We start from the raw sequence: 15,920 nt of genomic DNA on the forward strand, positions 1-15,920 counted from the left end.
TTTCTCTGTCTCTGTCTCTCTTTCACTCTCTCCCTGGTATGAGAAGCTACTGAACTCAAATATTGCAAACACCTCTAACTAACATAAACAGATTATTGCTTAAAACTAACAAAAAACATACAGTTCACAAAGCACCTACGACTTATGCCATATCCCCTAAAATAATGTTTAACTTTGCTTGAAGAAGCATTTTCTCTTTAATTATTTTATCTCATTATTAGCAGGTTAAGTGTGTCCAACCTGTGATTTCTCAATGTCAACTGAAGCAATGCAACTAAATAGCAGTGTCACAGAGTTTATATTGTTAGGATTGACCCAGGATCCTCTGAGGCAAAACATGGTGTTCTTCATCTTCTCGATTTTCTACGTGGGAATGGTGGTGGGGAATCTGCTCATTATTGTGACCATCAAGGGCAGCCGGACACTGGGGAGCCCCATGTACTTCTTTCTGTTCTATTTGTCCTTTGCTGACTCTTGCTTCTCAACATCCACCGCCCCTAGACTAATCATAGATGCTCTCTCTGCCAATAAAGTCATCTCCTACAACGAGTGCATGACGCAAGTCTTTGCACTCCATTTATTTGGCTGCACGGAGATCTTCGTCCTCATCCTCATGGCCGTTGATCGCTATGTGGCCATCTGCAAGCCCTTGAGTTACCCAACCATCATGAGCAAGCAAGTGTGTCTCATCTCGATCGTGCTTGCCTGGATGGGGTCTTTTATACACTCCACAGCTCAGATTGTCTTGGCGTTGAGATTGCCATTCTGTGGACCCAATCTTATTGATCATTATTGCTGTGATTTGCAGCCCTTGTTGAAACTCGCCTGCATGGACACTCGCATGACCAACCTGCTGTTGGTGTCGAACAGTGGGGCCATCTGCTTGGGCAGTTTTGTTTTCCTGATGATCTCATACTTTGTCATCCTGTGTGCACTCCAGAACCACAGTGCAGAAGGGAGAAAGAAGGCTCTCTCCACTTGCACTTCTCATGTCATTGTTGTTGTCTTGTTCTTTGGGCCCTATATATTCATATATACACGTCCCCCAACCACTTTCCCCATGGACAAGATGGTGGCCATATTCTATACCATCGGAACACCATTTCTCAACCCAATCATCTACACACTGAGAAATGCAGAGGTGGAAAGTGCCATGAGAAAGTTATGGCATATTAAAATTACAGCAGAAATCAAAGGGTGAATGAATGGCCCAGTATGATTGATTCTTCAGTTACAATTTGACAGAATAAGTGTAGATATGTAATATGATCATGTCCAAATACTGCAGATACTATTATATATAAGATACTGTTAGATATACCTTAAAAACTTTCAACCACTGTCTCTCTCTCATCTTTATCTCTCTGTCTCTATCTATCTCTGTCTACATCTCTATCTATCTCATCTATATCTATATCTGTCTATGTACTATCTCCACTAATAATTTCAAAAAGCATGGTCCTTTGTGTCAGTGATAGATAGGGATGAACTTAAATAATTAGGTACCAATAATCTTTATTCTTCAAATTCTCTTTTTTCCCTTATTTGTTCTCACCAATCTTTTGTACTCTAATTCCACTTGATTTTCTTACTGATAATCTAATAAACTACAAATCTGAGTTCCTAGTCATAGACCATGGCTTTCCTAAAAATTTTTTTTGAGAGCTCAATTCTGGTATTACTGCCTGTGAACCACATGTCAAACTCTGTCTACATACTGGTTTAATAGAAAGGAGAACACCCACATGAACACATGTCTTGAAACTTGTGATCAACCATAAATGAAATGAATTCTCTGTATTCAATTCATTCTATAACACATTCCCAATGAAATATTGAGCTGCTTCTGGGACATTCCTAGGATGAAGGGACTAACTCAGTGTGTTGAGACTGTTCATTTTATTTTATCAGTGGATTGGGTAACAAAAATTACATGTTTTAAAATAGAGGCTTTTCTTGTGTATGAAATCATAACCTTACTTTTTCTTATTTTCTTTGGCTAGTGAGATGGCTGGCATAATATTTATGAGATTCCCCAGATGTAATGTTATAATATCTTGAAATATGCACCTACTTTATGTCATGTATTTCAGCTCTAACAGAAAATCTAAGATGTAGGAAAATAAAATAATAGAGGTTGCAAAATTGTGCTAAAATATTTAACCATACTAGAGATACAGAATATTTACTGAGACTGAACAGTAGCAAGGAAAAAAAACTATATTTTGAAATAAAAATAATATGATACACTTTATTTAAAGTTGACAATGTTAATGAAATGAATGAAATTAACGTTATTATTTGGAAATAAGGCACTTCTGTGATTTTATTAGTGAGTTTAGGGAGAACCCAATGTTGCTGTGTGAAGACAGTTTTTATTCTCTTGGTGCCTAATAAGTGGGGTTATTTAGATTTACAAGTTAGAACTGCTCATCAAATCTTATGCCTAAAGATGGTAGAGCAAGTGAATATGTGTACATGAGGTATAGAAGTTAAGGGTCTATCATGAGCATCTAAAATCCTTCCGTTTTACCATATTAATGTGAATCCCAGTTTTAGTAGCTGTTAAAAGACTCCACTTCATCTTAAGTCCTGATGCTGATTATTGAATTGGAATAAACAATTATAAGCACATCTCTTGTCAAAGAGAAGTTTTTAGCAAATGTACTAAAATAACATAATGTGATTTGGTGCTCATTTTTTTTGTTTGCTTCTTAACAGATAATAAAGCCCAGTGTTTACATCGCTCTCCCAAACTTGACATGTCAGGCACAAGGACAGTTACGACACAATAGAGATGAGTTCACAGTAAATGTGCTTAATCTTGTCCATTGTAACAACAATAGATACACACAAAAAAAACCTGTACAGTTTTTATATTGATTTACATTTTAGATGAATAATTAAAGGTATGAAGTATAAAGGGAAGATACAAGCCAAAATATAAATAAACCAGTCTTTGAAAATAAAGTAATGAGAAGCTATAAAGGCGAAGAAAAATTTGACTTTTTTAATATTTCAAAAGTAGTTAAATTAGATGCTCAGCTATAAAGAAAAATATACTCAAGGCTTTTATAGGTAAATGGACACAACTAGAGACCATACTCATAAGTGAAATAAATCAGACCTGCATGTGTAAACACCATCTTGTCTCATTAGTGTAAGAACCTGAAAGAGTGAATAAAATCTAGGAGGTACAATAGATATTGTGAAATGGAAGGAAACTGCTTCAAAGGAAAGAACAACTGGGATGAGAGAAAAGAGAAAAGAAGGGTAACTATATGTATATAGGTATACACAGGAGAGCTAACATAGCTGTACTACTGACTTTTATTGCTGTATTGAAAGGAACAGTTAATGTTTAAGTGTTTGATTAATCTTACCTCTATATTTGTTTATCCGAGTAACCAGTTTGAAGATACCAATATGTAATATAACAACCATTGTTAATTTCCCATCACCTCGCCTGAAATTCTGTGTTGCTTGTATTGTTTTTGTGTTATTTTGTTAATGTATGTGTGTTCGTTAATATGTTTTCTTTCTTTTATCTTTAAAATAAAAAAGTAAAATTGGGAAAATAATCAGGCAACAGTTGCCTGTGCCTGTAGACCTAGGCACTCTGGAGGCTGAAGAAAGAAGATTGTTTTTGACCAGATGTTCAAGGGCAGCTTGAACAATACAATGAGGTCCATCTCACAAAATGTGAAAATGAAGTAAAATCATGTCCACCCAAAAGATAATTTTTGAGTGACCACTTAATCTCAAATGTGATTGACTTAAAGAAAAACTCTGAATTCTCATTAAACCTGTATTTAAAGGGCAAGCATAGTGTATACTGTGTGAAAAACTCATAAAAAACTCATATTTAAGTCTTACTAAAATAATATACAATTAATTATTTCTATTAACACCTGTTATTACTTATAAGGAATATGATGAACATAAAACTCACTGTAACTCAGGGAAGTTATTAGGCATGTAATGTGTGTTACAGAAAGAAATGATCTAAAATAAAAGATCAATATTCTACATTAGCAAATAGAAAAAAGCAATTAAATCATTGTGATCAGAAAAAAATTAAATAAAACAAATTAAAACAGAATCTAATAAAACTGAAAATAGGAATTGAATAGAGAACACTGATGAAATGAACAGTGAATCTTAAGAAGGTCAATAAAATTGAAAGGAACTAAGTTAGGCAAACTAAGAAAACATAAGGACAAAAATTACCAATATTAAAAATGAAACAGAGGATGCTGCTATATACCTACTGGAAAGATAAGAAAATGATACTATAAACTAATATACCTCCACAAATTTGATAGAGTAAATGAGCCATACCAATTTTTTGAAACATGTTATCTGCCAGTGCTTGAGTGAGAAAAAAAACCAGAAAATGGGAATATAGCTATGATTCTGTGAGAAATTGAATGAATAGTTAATAACCATTTAAACACAAATCATCAGGACCAGATATGTTCATGGTTGAATGCTACCAAACATTTGCAGAAGAAATTAAACCAATTTTCTACAATCTTTTTCAGGTAATAGAAATAAAAGTAATAACTCTTGCCTTGTTCTGTGAGGTTATCACTTCTACACTACAAATAAACACACACATATTGTGAAAAAGAATGCCACAGACCAAATTCCCCCAAGAACACTTATTCAGAAACGCCTGTCAAAATCATAGCAAGTAAATTCAACCTCACTTAAAAAGAATTATACACTATAATACATTCATTGCAGGAATGCAAGGCTGGTTCAACATTGGAAAACCAATAAATTAAATCTGTCACAGCCACATAATAAAATAGAATAAATCACATGATTATTTCAGTAGATAAAGGACTTCTATTTGACAAAATTCAGCACCCATTCATAATAAAAAAACCCTCAGTAGATGGGGAATACAAGAGCACTTCCTTAATCTTATGTTGTATATCTACAAAAACTTGTAGATAAGACCATACTTAATGGTGTGAACACAGAGGCTTTCCTAGTGGGATGAAGAATAAGGCAAGAATATTCCTTCCCACCACTTACTTTAGCATCATACAAAAAGTCCTACATATGCAATTACATAAGAAACTATAATAAAACATAAATAATTGGAAATGAAATACAATGATTCACATGTTGTTCACAAATGTCAGGATTATCTATCTATCTATCATCTATCTATCTATATCTGTCTGTATTATTAGTGCTTACATTCATCTGAGGAAGTATATACAGATGCTTAATATATCTTGATTGTTTTTACTCCTTTTCCCCTGCCTGCACCATCTCTCCCTGTCTCTACATGCCCTTCCCCCATTTAATATTTTTACTTTGTTGGTTCATGTTTGTGACACAAAATGATTACATTCATTGTGGTAGTGATACATGTACATGACCTATCTCTCATAATTTAGTTTCTCTTCCCCTTTCTCTTTCTTTCTGCTCTTACTCTATTGGTTCCCTTCCCATCTGCACAAAATTTGTCCTTCTGTTTTCCCCTATTGATTGCCCACTTGCTTTTTACTTGCAGTTTGGACTACTCAAATGAGACTTATGATTTATTTCACTTTATGTTATATTTTCATTTTCTTACAAATATCTCCAATTTGTCATTCTTCATAGCTGAATAGTATCCCACTATGTAAAGATATAACATTTTACTTTCTATCCATCTGTTGACGGACATGTGGCTTCTTCCAAAATTTAGCTACTGTGAATTGTGATGCCTTAAACATTGGCATGTTTGTGTCAATGTAATATGATGTCTGTGGACATGAGGAAAATGCAGACAAACTTCCTGCCAAACCATAACACACATCATCTGCAGTCCAATAACCAGTGCAGTCCTTCTTCCCTGCAGAAACCCCCTGAAACTTGTCTTTCTTGGCAGGATTTCTATCAGTATTCTGGCCTATTGAGTTCTGACCATAATATCCCATAGAGAACAGCCTAAGATATTCCAGCCTAAGATATTCTCAGGCTACATCTCTGAACCTTTCCAAAACTCTTCCCACAAGCCATTCCCAAAGACTCTTGAACCACTGGTCAGGTTGATATTTAGTGTACTAGCACTCTGATTACTTGCTATAAAGCTGTCATGTAGTGAGGAATGCTTGGAGCCCACAATGTAGAACCTCTGATTTCAGAAAAAAGCACTGTCTTCCCTGCATCCCAACTGCAAACCACCTACAAGACATAGAACTCTTTGTCTTTTAGAACAAGAGGACAAAGCAGGAGATTGGATGAGAGCAGAGTTTCACCCTGATATCCCTCTTTCTTTTTCGCACAAGACACTGTTCTTTTCTTACACCTGTCCTCTACTACCCTTTTAATTATCTGTTTACAATTTCCCCCCTTTCCCTGGTAATTTTGGTCAGCCTAGTGCACCTAGTATAACAGGTTGTTTGTATCTGTTAACTATGTTGAGGAATAGTTAGCTATTTTTAAAGTGTACATAACAACTCAGTTATGTTTATTACAGTTTGGACTACAGTTGACTAACAGCTGAAGGGAAGCCTTGGAGAATAATGCGCTCTAGGATGGAGATACATCATTATGTCTTACTCCCCCTAGAACATAGGGTGGGACATTTGTTTCAGTTTAATAGGAAAAGGCTGCTATTCAAAAAGGATGGGAACACTTCACACTACTAAGTCAGAGCCTTCTCACAGGTAAGTGGCAGATTATTTCCTTCTTTTCAGACAGAGAGCCATCATTACAGAATTAGCGAGTATAACTTTCTAATTTAAATTCATAGTACTCAAACTTATACTATTCTCCCATACTGTGAAAAGGGAACAGGAAAAATGAAATGACAATCCAGAGTGAGTTTTTTTTTTTTTTTTTGAGTTTACTCTTAATGTAGGAAGGAAATGAGTAAAAAGAAATGTTGAGAGAAAAAAAAAATCTTTCTAATGTGAACGCTGTATGACAAGCACCAGGCTTATGAAAGCCATCATGTCTATATCTGGAAAGAGGGATGCTTTAATCCCGTAAGAGTGATTACAATTTCTTTAGGTTGCAGAGTGCAGAAAAGTCTATTTAGTAGCTATGCAGGGTAATTCCACAGTAGGTGTTTTGGGTAGCAGATAATTAGAAATTATGCCTTACTGAAAACCAGAGGAAAGCTTGTTGAAGCTCACGATTTTACAATTTTTTTTCAGAATGAGGATTTCTTAGTTCCATTTTTCTATTTTTTTCTTCAATAGAAAATGATGTTTCACAGCAAGGCATTACTACTTGCTGGTTGTGTAAATGGTATCTTAAGAAAGAAATTTGCCATGGGCACACTTGTGAGGTGAATTTCGAAAATGTGTATCCTTGTTCAGAATAACCATGACACTGTTTCATAGCACAGACACTATATAATGAGTGTGCCATGTCACGGCATATGTGTAGGAAAGCATTCACGAAAATACTTTGGATAAATTGCTTCTCTTTCCGCTTGTCCAAACTTTGCCCGTATGTTACCTTGACTACCACTACTTTTCACACTGTTCTGACTCAGTCTTTTTAGTTTTTTTTTGTTCTTGTTGTTTTGTTTTCTGGTACTGGGAATCGAACTCATAACCTTGCACTTGCGAGGCAGGCGCTGTGCCACTGAGCTAAATCCCCAGCCCCTGACTCAGTATTATATACTTTAGAGGGCACTATTTCAAAATTAATTTATCATATTTGGAATAGTTAGATATACAAAGCACAGACAAAGGTCTCAAATTGTTCAGTGAGCTCTAGAGCTTACGTCAAGGACATTTGTTGAACGAAGGGCAGAAATCATGGAATTGAGTTCTACAAAGTAAAGAGCCGAAGGACTGTAGATTACACCATTCACTGATATGGGGTGTGGAAAGATACCAGCACCCAACAGCATGGTAACCTCCTGACAGCAATGGCTGCGTTGTACGCAGACACGAAGTGAGCGCAGAGAGTTTCTAAGAATCTGAATCAGGAGGGTTGGACGGTATCGGGGCGACCTCGAGGAGCAGCAAATCTTCTCACGTGTCCTCGGCAATGAAACAAGGAAGCCAAGAAGGGGCCACCCGACACTGTGCTCCACCTGCACCTACCGTCCACACTCTGCCTCTGGCAGTTGTCTCTTACCCCATCTGACACATCTCCCGGTTATTGTTTCAACAAATTTTGTCGTTTTAAAATTGGCTACTGGGGCTGGGGATTTAGCTCAGTGGCAAAAGCGCCTGCCTGGCAAGTGCAAGGTCGTGAGTTCAGTTCCCGGTACCGGAGAAAAACAAAAAAAAACAAAAACAAAAATCTATAAAATTGGCTACTACTGGTCAAAATGTTGAGTACGCCCATCCGTAGACAATGTGCTATATTTCTAGTGCTGTTTCATCTTAAGACCATGCCGACCTGTTTTAATGTCAGATTCCTGAATGAAGGTTTTAACATGCCTCTGAAAAGGAAAGCGGACATAGAATTAGACATACATAGACACATAAAAGCATAAATATCAAGAAAATATGTAAAGCCATTATCATTTTTTGGGGTACTTAAACCCCCAGTATCATAAACTACTATTGTGGTACTATTCAAAGTACAAGATCTTCTACTTCAGGTTCTGGAACTAACTTACTGTGAAGTTTTAAACTAAACTGAGGTTTTTGTTTTGTTTTACCTTGGTTTGCTTTGGGCTTTGTAAATTAGGCACATATTCATGTTTCTATCACATAGGCTAGAAAGCCCTAGTGAATTAATGATGTGAATGTGTTTTAAAATGAGAATAGTATTGCAACAAAGAGATACATGCAACTACAGTTCAAAAAGAGTAGAGGATATCTGATCTAAAAGCATTTACTAGGCATCCAGATTGTATAAGGCATTGGGACAGAATTTAGATAACAATATCACAAGAACAGGGATTCTTCAACACACTTGTTTTAAGGAAGCTAATTCAAGGGCCTACTATTGTAGGATAACCACCAATATTGAGTATTAGTTGAAGAGCTATAAGGAAATCTAGTAGAGTGGAAGGGTGAGGGGTTTCTTCATTACAACACAATTCTGGAATCCACTTCAGGCTTTCACATCTCGAAGTTCTGACCTGATGGAATCAGATGACTGAGGTAGCTGGAACTGGAAAAATCTTACGGGAAGGAAGGTAAAAGGGACATAAATTTGGATACTCTATATCTGTGCATCATTGTCATTAGAGTCTACAGTATTTCTGTTTAATCTCATCATGAAATTTACTGATTCTTGGTATGCTTTCATTGTACATTGGATCTGATTATAATAGAACTCAATAAATGTTTGTTTGAGAAGTGCATTCTCTGTATTCTACATATGGAGAATTAATTTGAGAATCATGTTCTCATTTTATTCTTGATATGTTTTACTCCTTCTCCAGATATAGCCTGTGTATTGTAGATTATGAAATGCACCGTGTTTTGAGAAAAATGAAACATTAAAAGTATTTGGTGACACAGGCAAAGAATCTTAAAGATATTAATAAAACATGATTAAAAACATAGTTTATTTAGAACATAACAAGGTAGAAATAGGTTTTATATCTACAAATGCTTTTAAGATTTAATATCATTTTGAAACTATTGATTACATATTTCAAAAGGATATGCAATAATTCTCATATGAATTATATATATTATTTGTAATTTATCTAATGTATATATTCAAAAAAGAAATAAGCTTGCTCCAGAAATGGACAGGGTAGTAGGATTGATAGGATTGATGATTCTCTCTCTCTCAACCCTTTCTGTGTCTGTCTCATCAATATAACTACTGAAAACAGTTATAGAGGTGGCCAATGTCATGGAAGACTACAGCAACCGACTTTCATACCATCTTATGTCTAATGCCTACTTACTTTTTAAGTGCTCATAGTTTATGATCAATCAGTCTTTTTAGTGAATAAAGGAAAAATGATTGTAATGATTAATATGTCAAGCCTCTGGTTCTTTGTAGTTAGTGATTCTTGCCCAACATCACACAACACAAAGATTACATATATATTTTTTAATTTGGAGGATACATAATAAACAAGAGTAGGGGCTGGGGATTTAGCTCAGTGGCACAGTGACTGCCTGGAAAGAGCAAGGTCATGAGTTCAATTCCAGGTACTGGAAACCCCCCTCCAAAAAAATAAATACACAAATGAGTAGTTTTACAAGAATAATTTTGATTTGGAGGAAGGTCTAGTCAAGTCTGTTGTGATTAAAATTTACCAAAGAAAAGGAAACTATTTGTAAGTGAACTTTATGTCAAATTAGTCTGCCAAGTGAATGTGTTTTTGTCAACTCATAACTTTAAAAACAGTTTATTGCAGTGTTATGAATGCAATATTGGAGGAGTACAGTAGGTTGCGCCCTCTATATTATATTTAAATGTGTAACAATTAAGTTTATTTCTCTATTTGCAAAAAATGTTCCTTCAAATACAATCTGAAGTAGGAAGTTCTGACAAATGGTTTTCTTCTTGCACGTTCTCTCATGAAAATATTTCTTTTTCAATTTGAAAAAAGCATCTGTGTCCAAATATGTGAAATTTCAAAGTTGAATAATCATTGACTTTGACAGGAATGAAAGCACTAAGTCAGTTGTTGACCAGCATTCACATTTTCTCTTTTCTATTTTTAACAACAGAATGATTCTTTTAACTTTTTATTTTATTCATATACGTTTGCAGTACAGTGGTCACTTTTCTAGTGAGGAGTTGGCTCCTGTGCATCACACATCTTAGTTCTTATTTTCTTCCCTTCCCCCTCCGCTCCCTCCACCTCTTGGTCCCAGTCCCTATTGGAAATATTGATGTTTCCATTCCCTATTAGGTATCCTTTACTTTGCTTTTGTTTGTATTTTGGGTTTCACATATAAAAGAAACATTGTGATATATGAGCCTATATGTTGGATAACATTAAACACATGTCCCTCTAAATTCTGTTTCCCTGTTGTGTTCCAAGATGTGGGGTTTTGGGGATTCCTATCATAAACTTGTCTCTCACTAGTTGTCTGGAGATCTAAAATGCTTAAATGAAAAACAAATCACTAACCTCCACTGATCAACAGAATTGCTCAGAATTCTAAGGGTTGCACTCCAGAAAATGTAGAAGGGAAAATAGAGAGGAAGATAACTGACAAATTACAAACTATCAAAGAACATTCCATTTATGTTTCTTGCAATACATCAAATATGACATATTAGAAATATGCTTGGAGGATTCATAAGATTATTTAAAGTGTATAACAAGTGCCGCAAGTTCCCTTTCTCAAACGGACACATATGATGAACAGTTTCAAAAAAGTTGAGCATATTATGTAACTGTAAAGATAAACATTTCTATAAGTTTAGACATATGATTTATACCACGGGTGAGTGTTTTGTGACACTGAGTGTGGTATGGGTCTCTGCATTTCTATCATGGATGTGCAAAGGCAATCAAATACATCTTAAATGATAAGTGATACACCACAAAAGGAATTGCACTAAGAATTTTTTTAAATAAAAACTAAAAGCAATAATAGCAGGGAATCAAATCTATTCATTTTGCATTGATTAAAAGGGCAAATTAATCAGAACCATGTCACAGCTAAAAACAATGGTTGTATTTACAGCACTCCATAGAAATCTATTACATTCATAACCCTGAGATTAATAATTCCCTATTGAACATTCATTTAAAAGTGCATAGTAAAGTGTAGGAGTTATTTACTAAGAAACCATAGACAGAATGCACCTAGTGAAACACTGTTGTTGTTTAAATATTGCATAATCTCAAAGTACACCATAAATTAATTTGCTTACAATGTACCATGGTTTCTCCCAGCACAACGTAGGTGAAATCCATTATCTTTTGCAGATAAGCCTTCTCCCATGTGTGCCTTCTCCCTGTTCATGAAGCCATGCATCTGAACTGTAACATGACTGAGTTCATTCTGCTTGGGCTGACACAAGATCCTGTCTGGAAGAAAATAGTTTTCATCATTTTTCTGCTTTTCTATCTGGGGACATTGTGGGGTAACTTGCTGATTATTACTACCATCAGGACCAGTCGGGCTCTTCAGAGTCCAATGTACTTCTTCCTTTTCTATTTATCCTTGTCTGACACCTGCTTCTCTACTTCCATAGCCCCTAGAACAGTCATGGATAGACTTGTGGAGCAAGCCACTACTACTTTCAGTGAGTGCCTAATCCAAGTCTTCACATTCCATTTCTTTGGCTGCCTGGAGATCTTCATCCTGATCCTCATGGCTGTGGACTGCTACGTGGCCATCTGTAAGCCCCTGCACTACACCACCATCATGAACTGCAGGGTCTGCGAAGTGTTGGTGGCTGTGCCCTGGGTGGGGTCCTGTGTGCATTCTTCTGCTCAGATTTTTCTGGCCTTGAGTCTGCCTTACTGTGGCCCCAATAAAACTGATCACTGTTTCTGTGACTTGCAGCCCTTGTTGAATCTTGCCTGTGCAGATATCTACATGGTCAACCTACTCCTGGTGTCCAACAGTGGGGCCATTTGCTTAGTGAGCTTTGTCCTGCTGATGGTCTCCTATGTCGTGATCCTGCACTCGCTCAGAAACCACAGTGCTGAAGGGAGGAGAAAAGCCCTCTCCACCTGCGTCTCCCACATCACTGTGGTCGTCCTGTTGTTTGTACCTTGTATATTTATTTACACGTGCCCCGCCACCACCTTCCCCGTGGACAAGATGGTAGCTGTATTTTACACTGTTGGGACACCTTTGCTCAACCCTCTGATTTACACACTGAGGAATGCAGAAGTGAAAAACACCATGAACAAGCTCTGGAACAGGAAGCGAATCTCATATGACATGAAGTGAATTCAAAATTCATACCTATTTTTAGAGTTGGGATTTACCTGAGAGAAGTCAATTCAGAAAGTCCTGTTCTTTTATTAGATTTGATACAATACTCCCTGGGGTTATGAGTTGCTGATTTTAGAAAGGGACCTTGTAAACACATATACTTGTTCATTTGTATTGATTTTATGCATGAGCAGAGCTAGCATGAGATAAAGTTGGATCTGTGAGTGCTGCTGACTGGACTGTGGTTCACTCTTGGTCTCCAGCTTTCTTATGTGTCTCTGGTCCAGCATGAATTTTTACCTGCATTTTCCCTTTTTATTCATGTTGGTGCCTGGTGTTCTCTTCATCTGCACATCCTTCTATGAGCTCATGTATATGTATGTACATGCAGACTCCAATTATTTTCTCTGCCTAATAGTTTTCTTTTATACAGGTCAATCCCTTATATCTGACCATTTACTGTACCTTAGCAGTTCTTTGTGACTCAGCAGATTGCTTCAGATTTAAATATTTATACTAGCTGCAGGGTATCATGAAACAGTGTGTAAAACAGCTAATATTTTGTTATGTGTAGTTTGAATTCTTATCAAATGCTTAATTGGATCTTTCTAGAACAGTGACAGAAAAGAGAGAAAAATATCCATTCTTCTGAAGGAATTCTCTGATCTTAGGGGTACTTTGTTGAGTATTTGCTAATAATGGCATTCTTTTTCTTAAATATTCTTTATTCTACTAATTTTATTTTTTTCTTATGTAAGAAGTCATCAAGTCTTCTCAATTATTTCAGTTTCATTGCGTGGAGTTATCAGTACTGTAACATGGATGACTCATAAGTAATATTATATGCAATTACATTTATTTGCATATGTAAGCTGAATATGAGAAGCTGCACATGAAAGTGACGAATGTTAGGGAATTTTAATATATCAATAGATTTAAACAAAGAAGGCCCCAGAACTGCATGAAAAAAAAATCAGAGGAAGATTTTTAGCTTAAATTTAGAAAGAATAAATGGTAGTATAAGAAAATGAAAATATGAAAACTCATTCAGTACCCCCAAAGGAGAAATGACAAGTGAGTTGATAACATTAAATGCATACATTACATGGAACAAATCTGAAGTAATAAAGTGTTTGTTGATATATTCAATAGGACTAGCAATTCAGGAGAAAAGTTCAGTTAATTTGAAGACTGATCAGTAGAGCATACACAGAGATAAAATGTCTTTCAATTACAGAGGTTGAAACATTTTTAAAAAATAAACTGAGACACAATAAGTGATATACAGGTCTGTGTCCCATGATCTAAGCTGTATAAAAGTAGCGTTTTGGGGAAGAAAAGGGAGAAAGTACGCAGTAAATACATTTTGAGGAATATTTAAAATATTTCCATATTTAATTATAAACATTAGTGACTCCCATGAAGAAAAATAAAAATAAGTCATATACAAGCACATGTTTTACAATCAAAAAGCTAAATAAAATAAAATAATCTTAAAATTAGGAAGAGGCAAAATTGATAGTGTGCATAGAGACCAGGGATAGAAATGATAGGCTTCTGTCAGAAGCCACGGAGGTTCTTTACAAAACCAAACCATACCTGGGCATGGTGGCGCATGCCTGTAATCCTGGCACTCTGCAGGTTGAGGCAGGAGGATAGCTGCAAGCTCGAGGCCAGCCTGGGCTCCAACAAAGTGAGGTCAAGGCCAGCCTGAACTGCAGAGTGAAACTGTCTCAAAACAACAACCACAACAACAACAACAACAAATGTTTAATGAGAGAAAGGAGAAATAATGTCTATACAGAAACCTGTCTTAGGTGAATATAATCTACCAAAAATAACTAAAATAATAGAAAACATCCCTGGTGAAAATCCAGAACTGTAGGATGAAAATGTAGAGCATTGTAATACATGACTAAATAAGTTTCCTGCCTGAATTCCTCATACACAATTGAGTAACTAAAGCCAAAATTAACGAGTGCCTTTTAAGTTTTGAAGCTCTTATAGCAGAAAAATATATAGTGATAAAAGCACAATGCACAGGAACAGTGCAAATGCTCTGATATATTTTAAGATGCTTATTTCACATATAAAAGTTGATCTAGTGTTTTTCAGTGCAAAAATGCAACAATTATTCCTACAAAATATGTAAAGTATAATGCGTTTAACTTATACTTATTACATATTATATGACAATAGCATTTTATAAGCCTTAAAGTCTACCATAAAAAACAAGAAAGGCAGGCAAAGTCTTAAAGCCAAGTATTTTCTGGTTTCCAGCTCAACAAGCAGCATGCTGGAAGTCACCACTCTCTCCTAACAATGCTAAAGATAAAAGTAACCTTGTAAATCAGTAATTCTCCCTGAACTCATAATAGAAATAAGCCCACAGGCCAAAATGTAGGATAGACTTCCTAGGCCTCTGGTCATTGGAAGGCCCCAGCATTTTTGAGTTTTACCTTGTGGGGATCTATGAGGTTCTCAGGCAAATACTTGAGAAAAATCCTCTGTGCTCTGGCAGAGGGAGTGTGTAAGGAAGCATTTTGAAATATAACATAATGTAACATTGAAATATAACATATGAACATAGGCTCATATAGAGCCTATGTTCTTAGCAAGGTGTGTCCATGGGAACAACCGGTTAACCCGTGGAACCTGGTGTATGTGATGAAAGCCTATTTCCCCAAAAGGAGAATATTCACCTCCAGCTCCCTCCCACTGTCCTGTCCCCCATGAGGGACAGTGGATTATGAAGCACTGTGAATCACAGCCCGCAGCAACAGGATTCCTAAAACACTGAGGTCTATTTATAAGCATTCGCTTATCTCAATATACCATGTCTATCTAATGAGAAAAAACCTTTTGTAAATTTTTAAAAATTTTAAAATTTTCATTTTTTTATTTTTTTATTTTAGAAATTAAAGGAGGAAAGTACTAACAGACCAACAACATTTTACAAAATAGCATAGGATCAGTACAGACATTACAGAGCTACAAACAGAGTGGATAGGGAATTAACAATGCTTATTGTATTACATATTGATATCTTCAATGTAGTTTCTCATGAAAACACATATAGACATACAAAGCTAATCAACCAATGCCTCACTGACAGTTTCTTTCAGC

The 15,920-nt window shown here is 35.9% G+C and overlaps 2 protein-coding genes across 2 annotated transcripts; both read left to right on the plus strand.

Moving 5' to 3' along the window:
* The first annotated feature begins 268 nt into the window (after positions 1–268).
* Positions 269–1,201, plus strand: LOC102024596 (olfactory receptor 4C11-like). Its single transcript, XM_005407940.1, has one exon. It carries the CDS (start codon positions 269–271, stop codon positions 1,199–1,201), a length of 933 nt encoding a protein of 310 aa, XP_005407997.1.
* Positions 1,202–11,876: 10,675 nt separating this feature from the next.
* LOC102024937 (olfactory receptor 4C16-like) lies at positions 11,877–12,809 on the plus strand. The gene has a single exon (XM_005407941.1). The coding sequence runs from the start codon at positions 11,877–11,879 to the stop codon at positions 12,807–12,809; it is 933 nt and encodes a 310-aa protein (XP_005407998.1).
* The last annotated feature ends 3,111 nt before the right edge of the window (positions 12,810–15,920 follow it).

Source organism: Chinchilla lanigera, unplaced genomic scaffold (assembly GCF_000276665.1).
Source record: "Chinchilla lanigera isolate Chin_1 unplaced genomic scaffold, ChiLan1.0 scaffold00110, whole genome shotgun sequence".
Classification (NCBI taxonomy): Eukaryota; Metazoa; Chordata; class Mammalia; order Rodentia; family Chinchillidae; genus Chinchilla; species Chinchilla lanigera.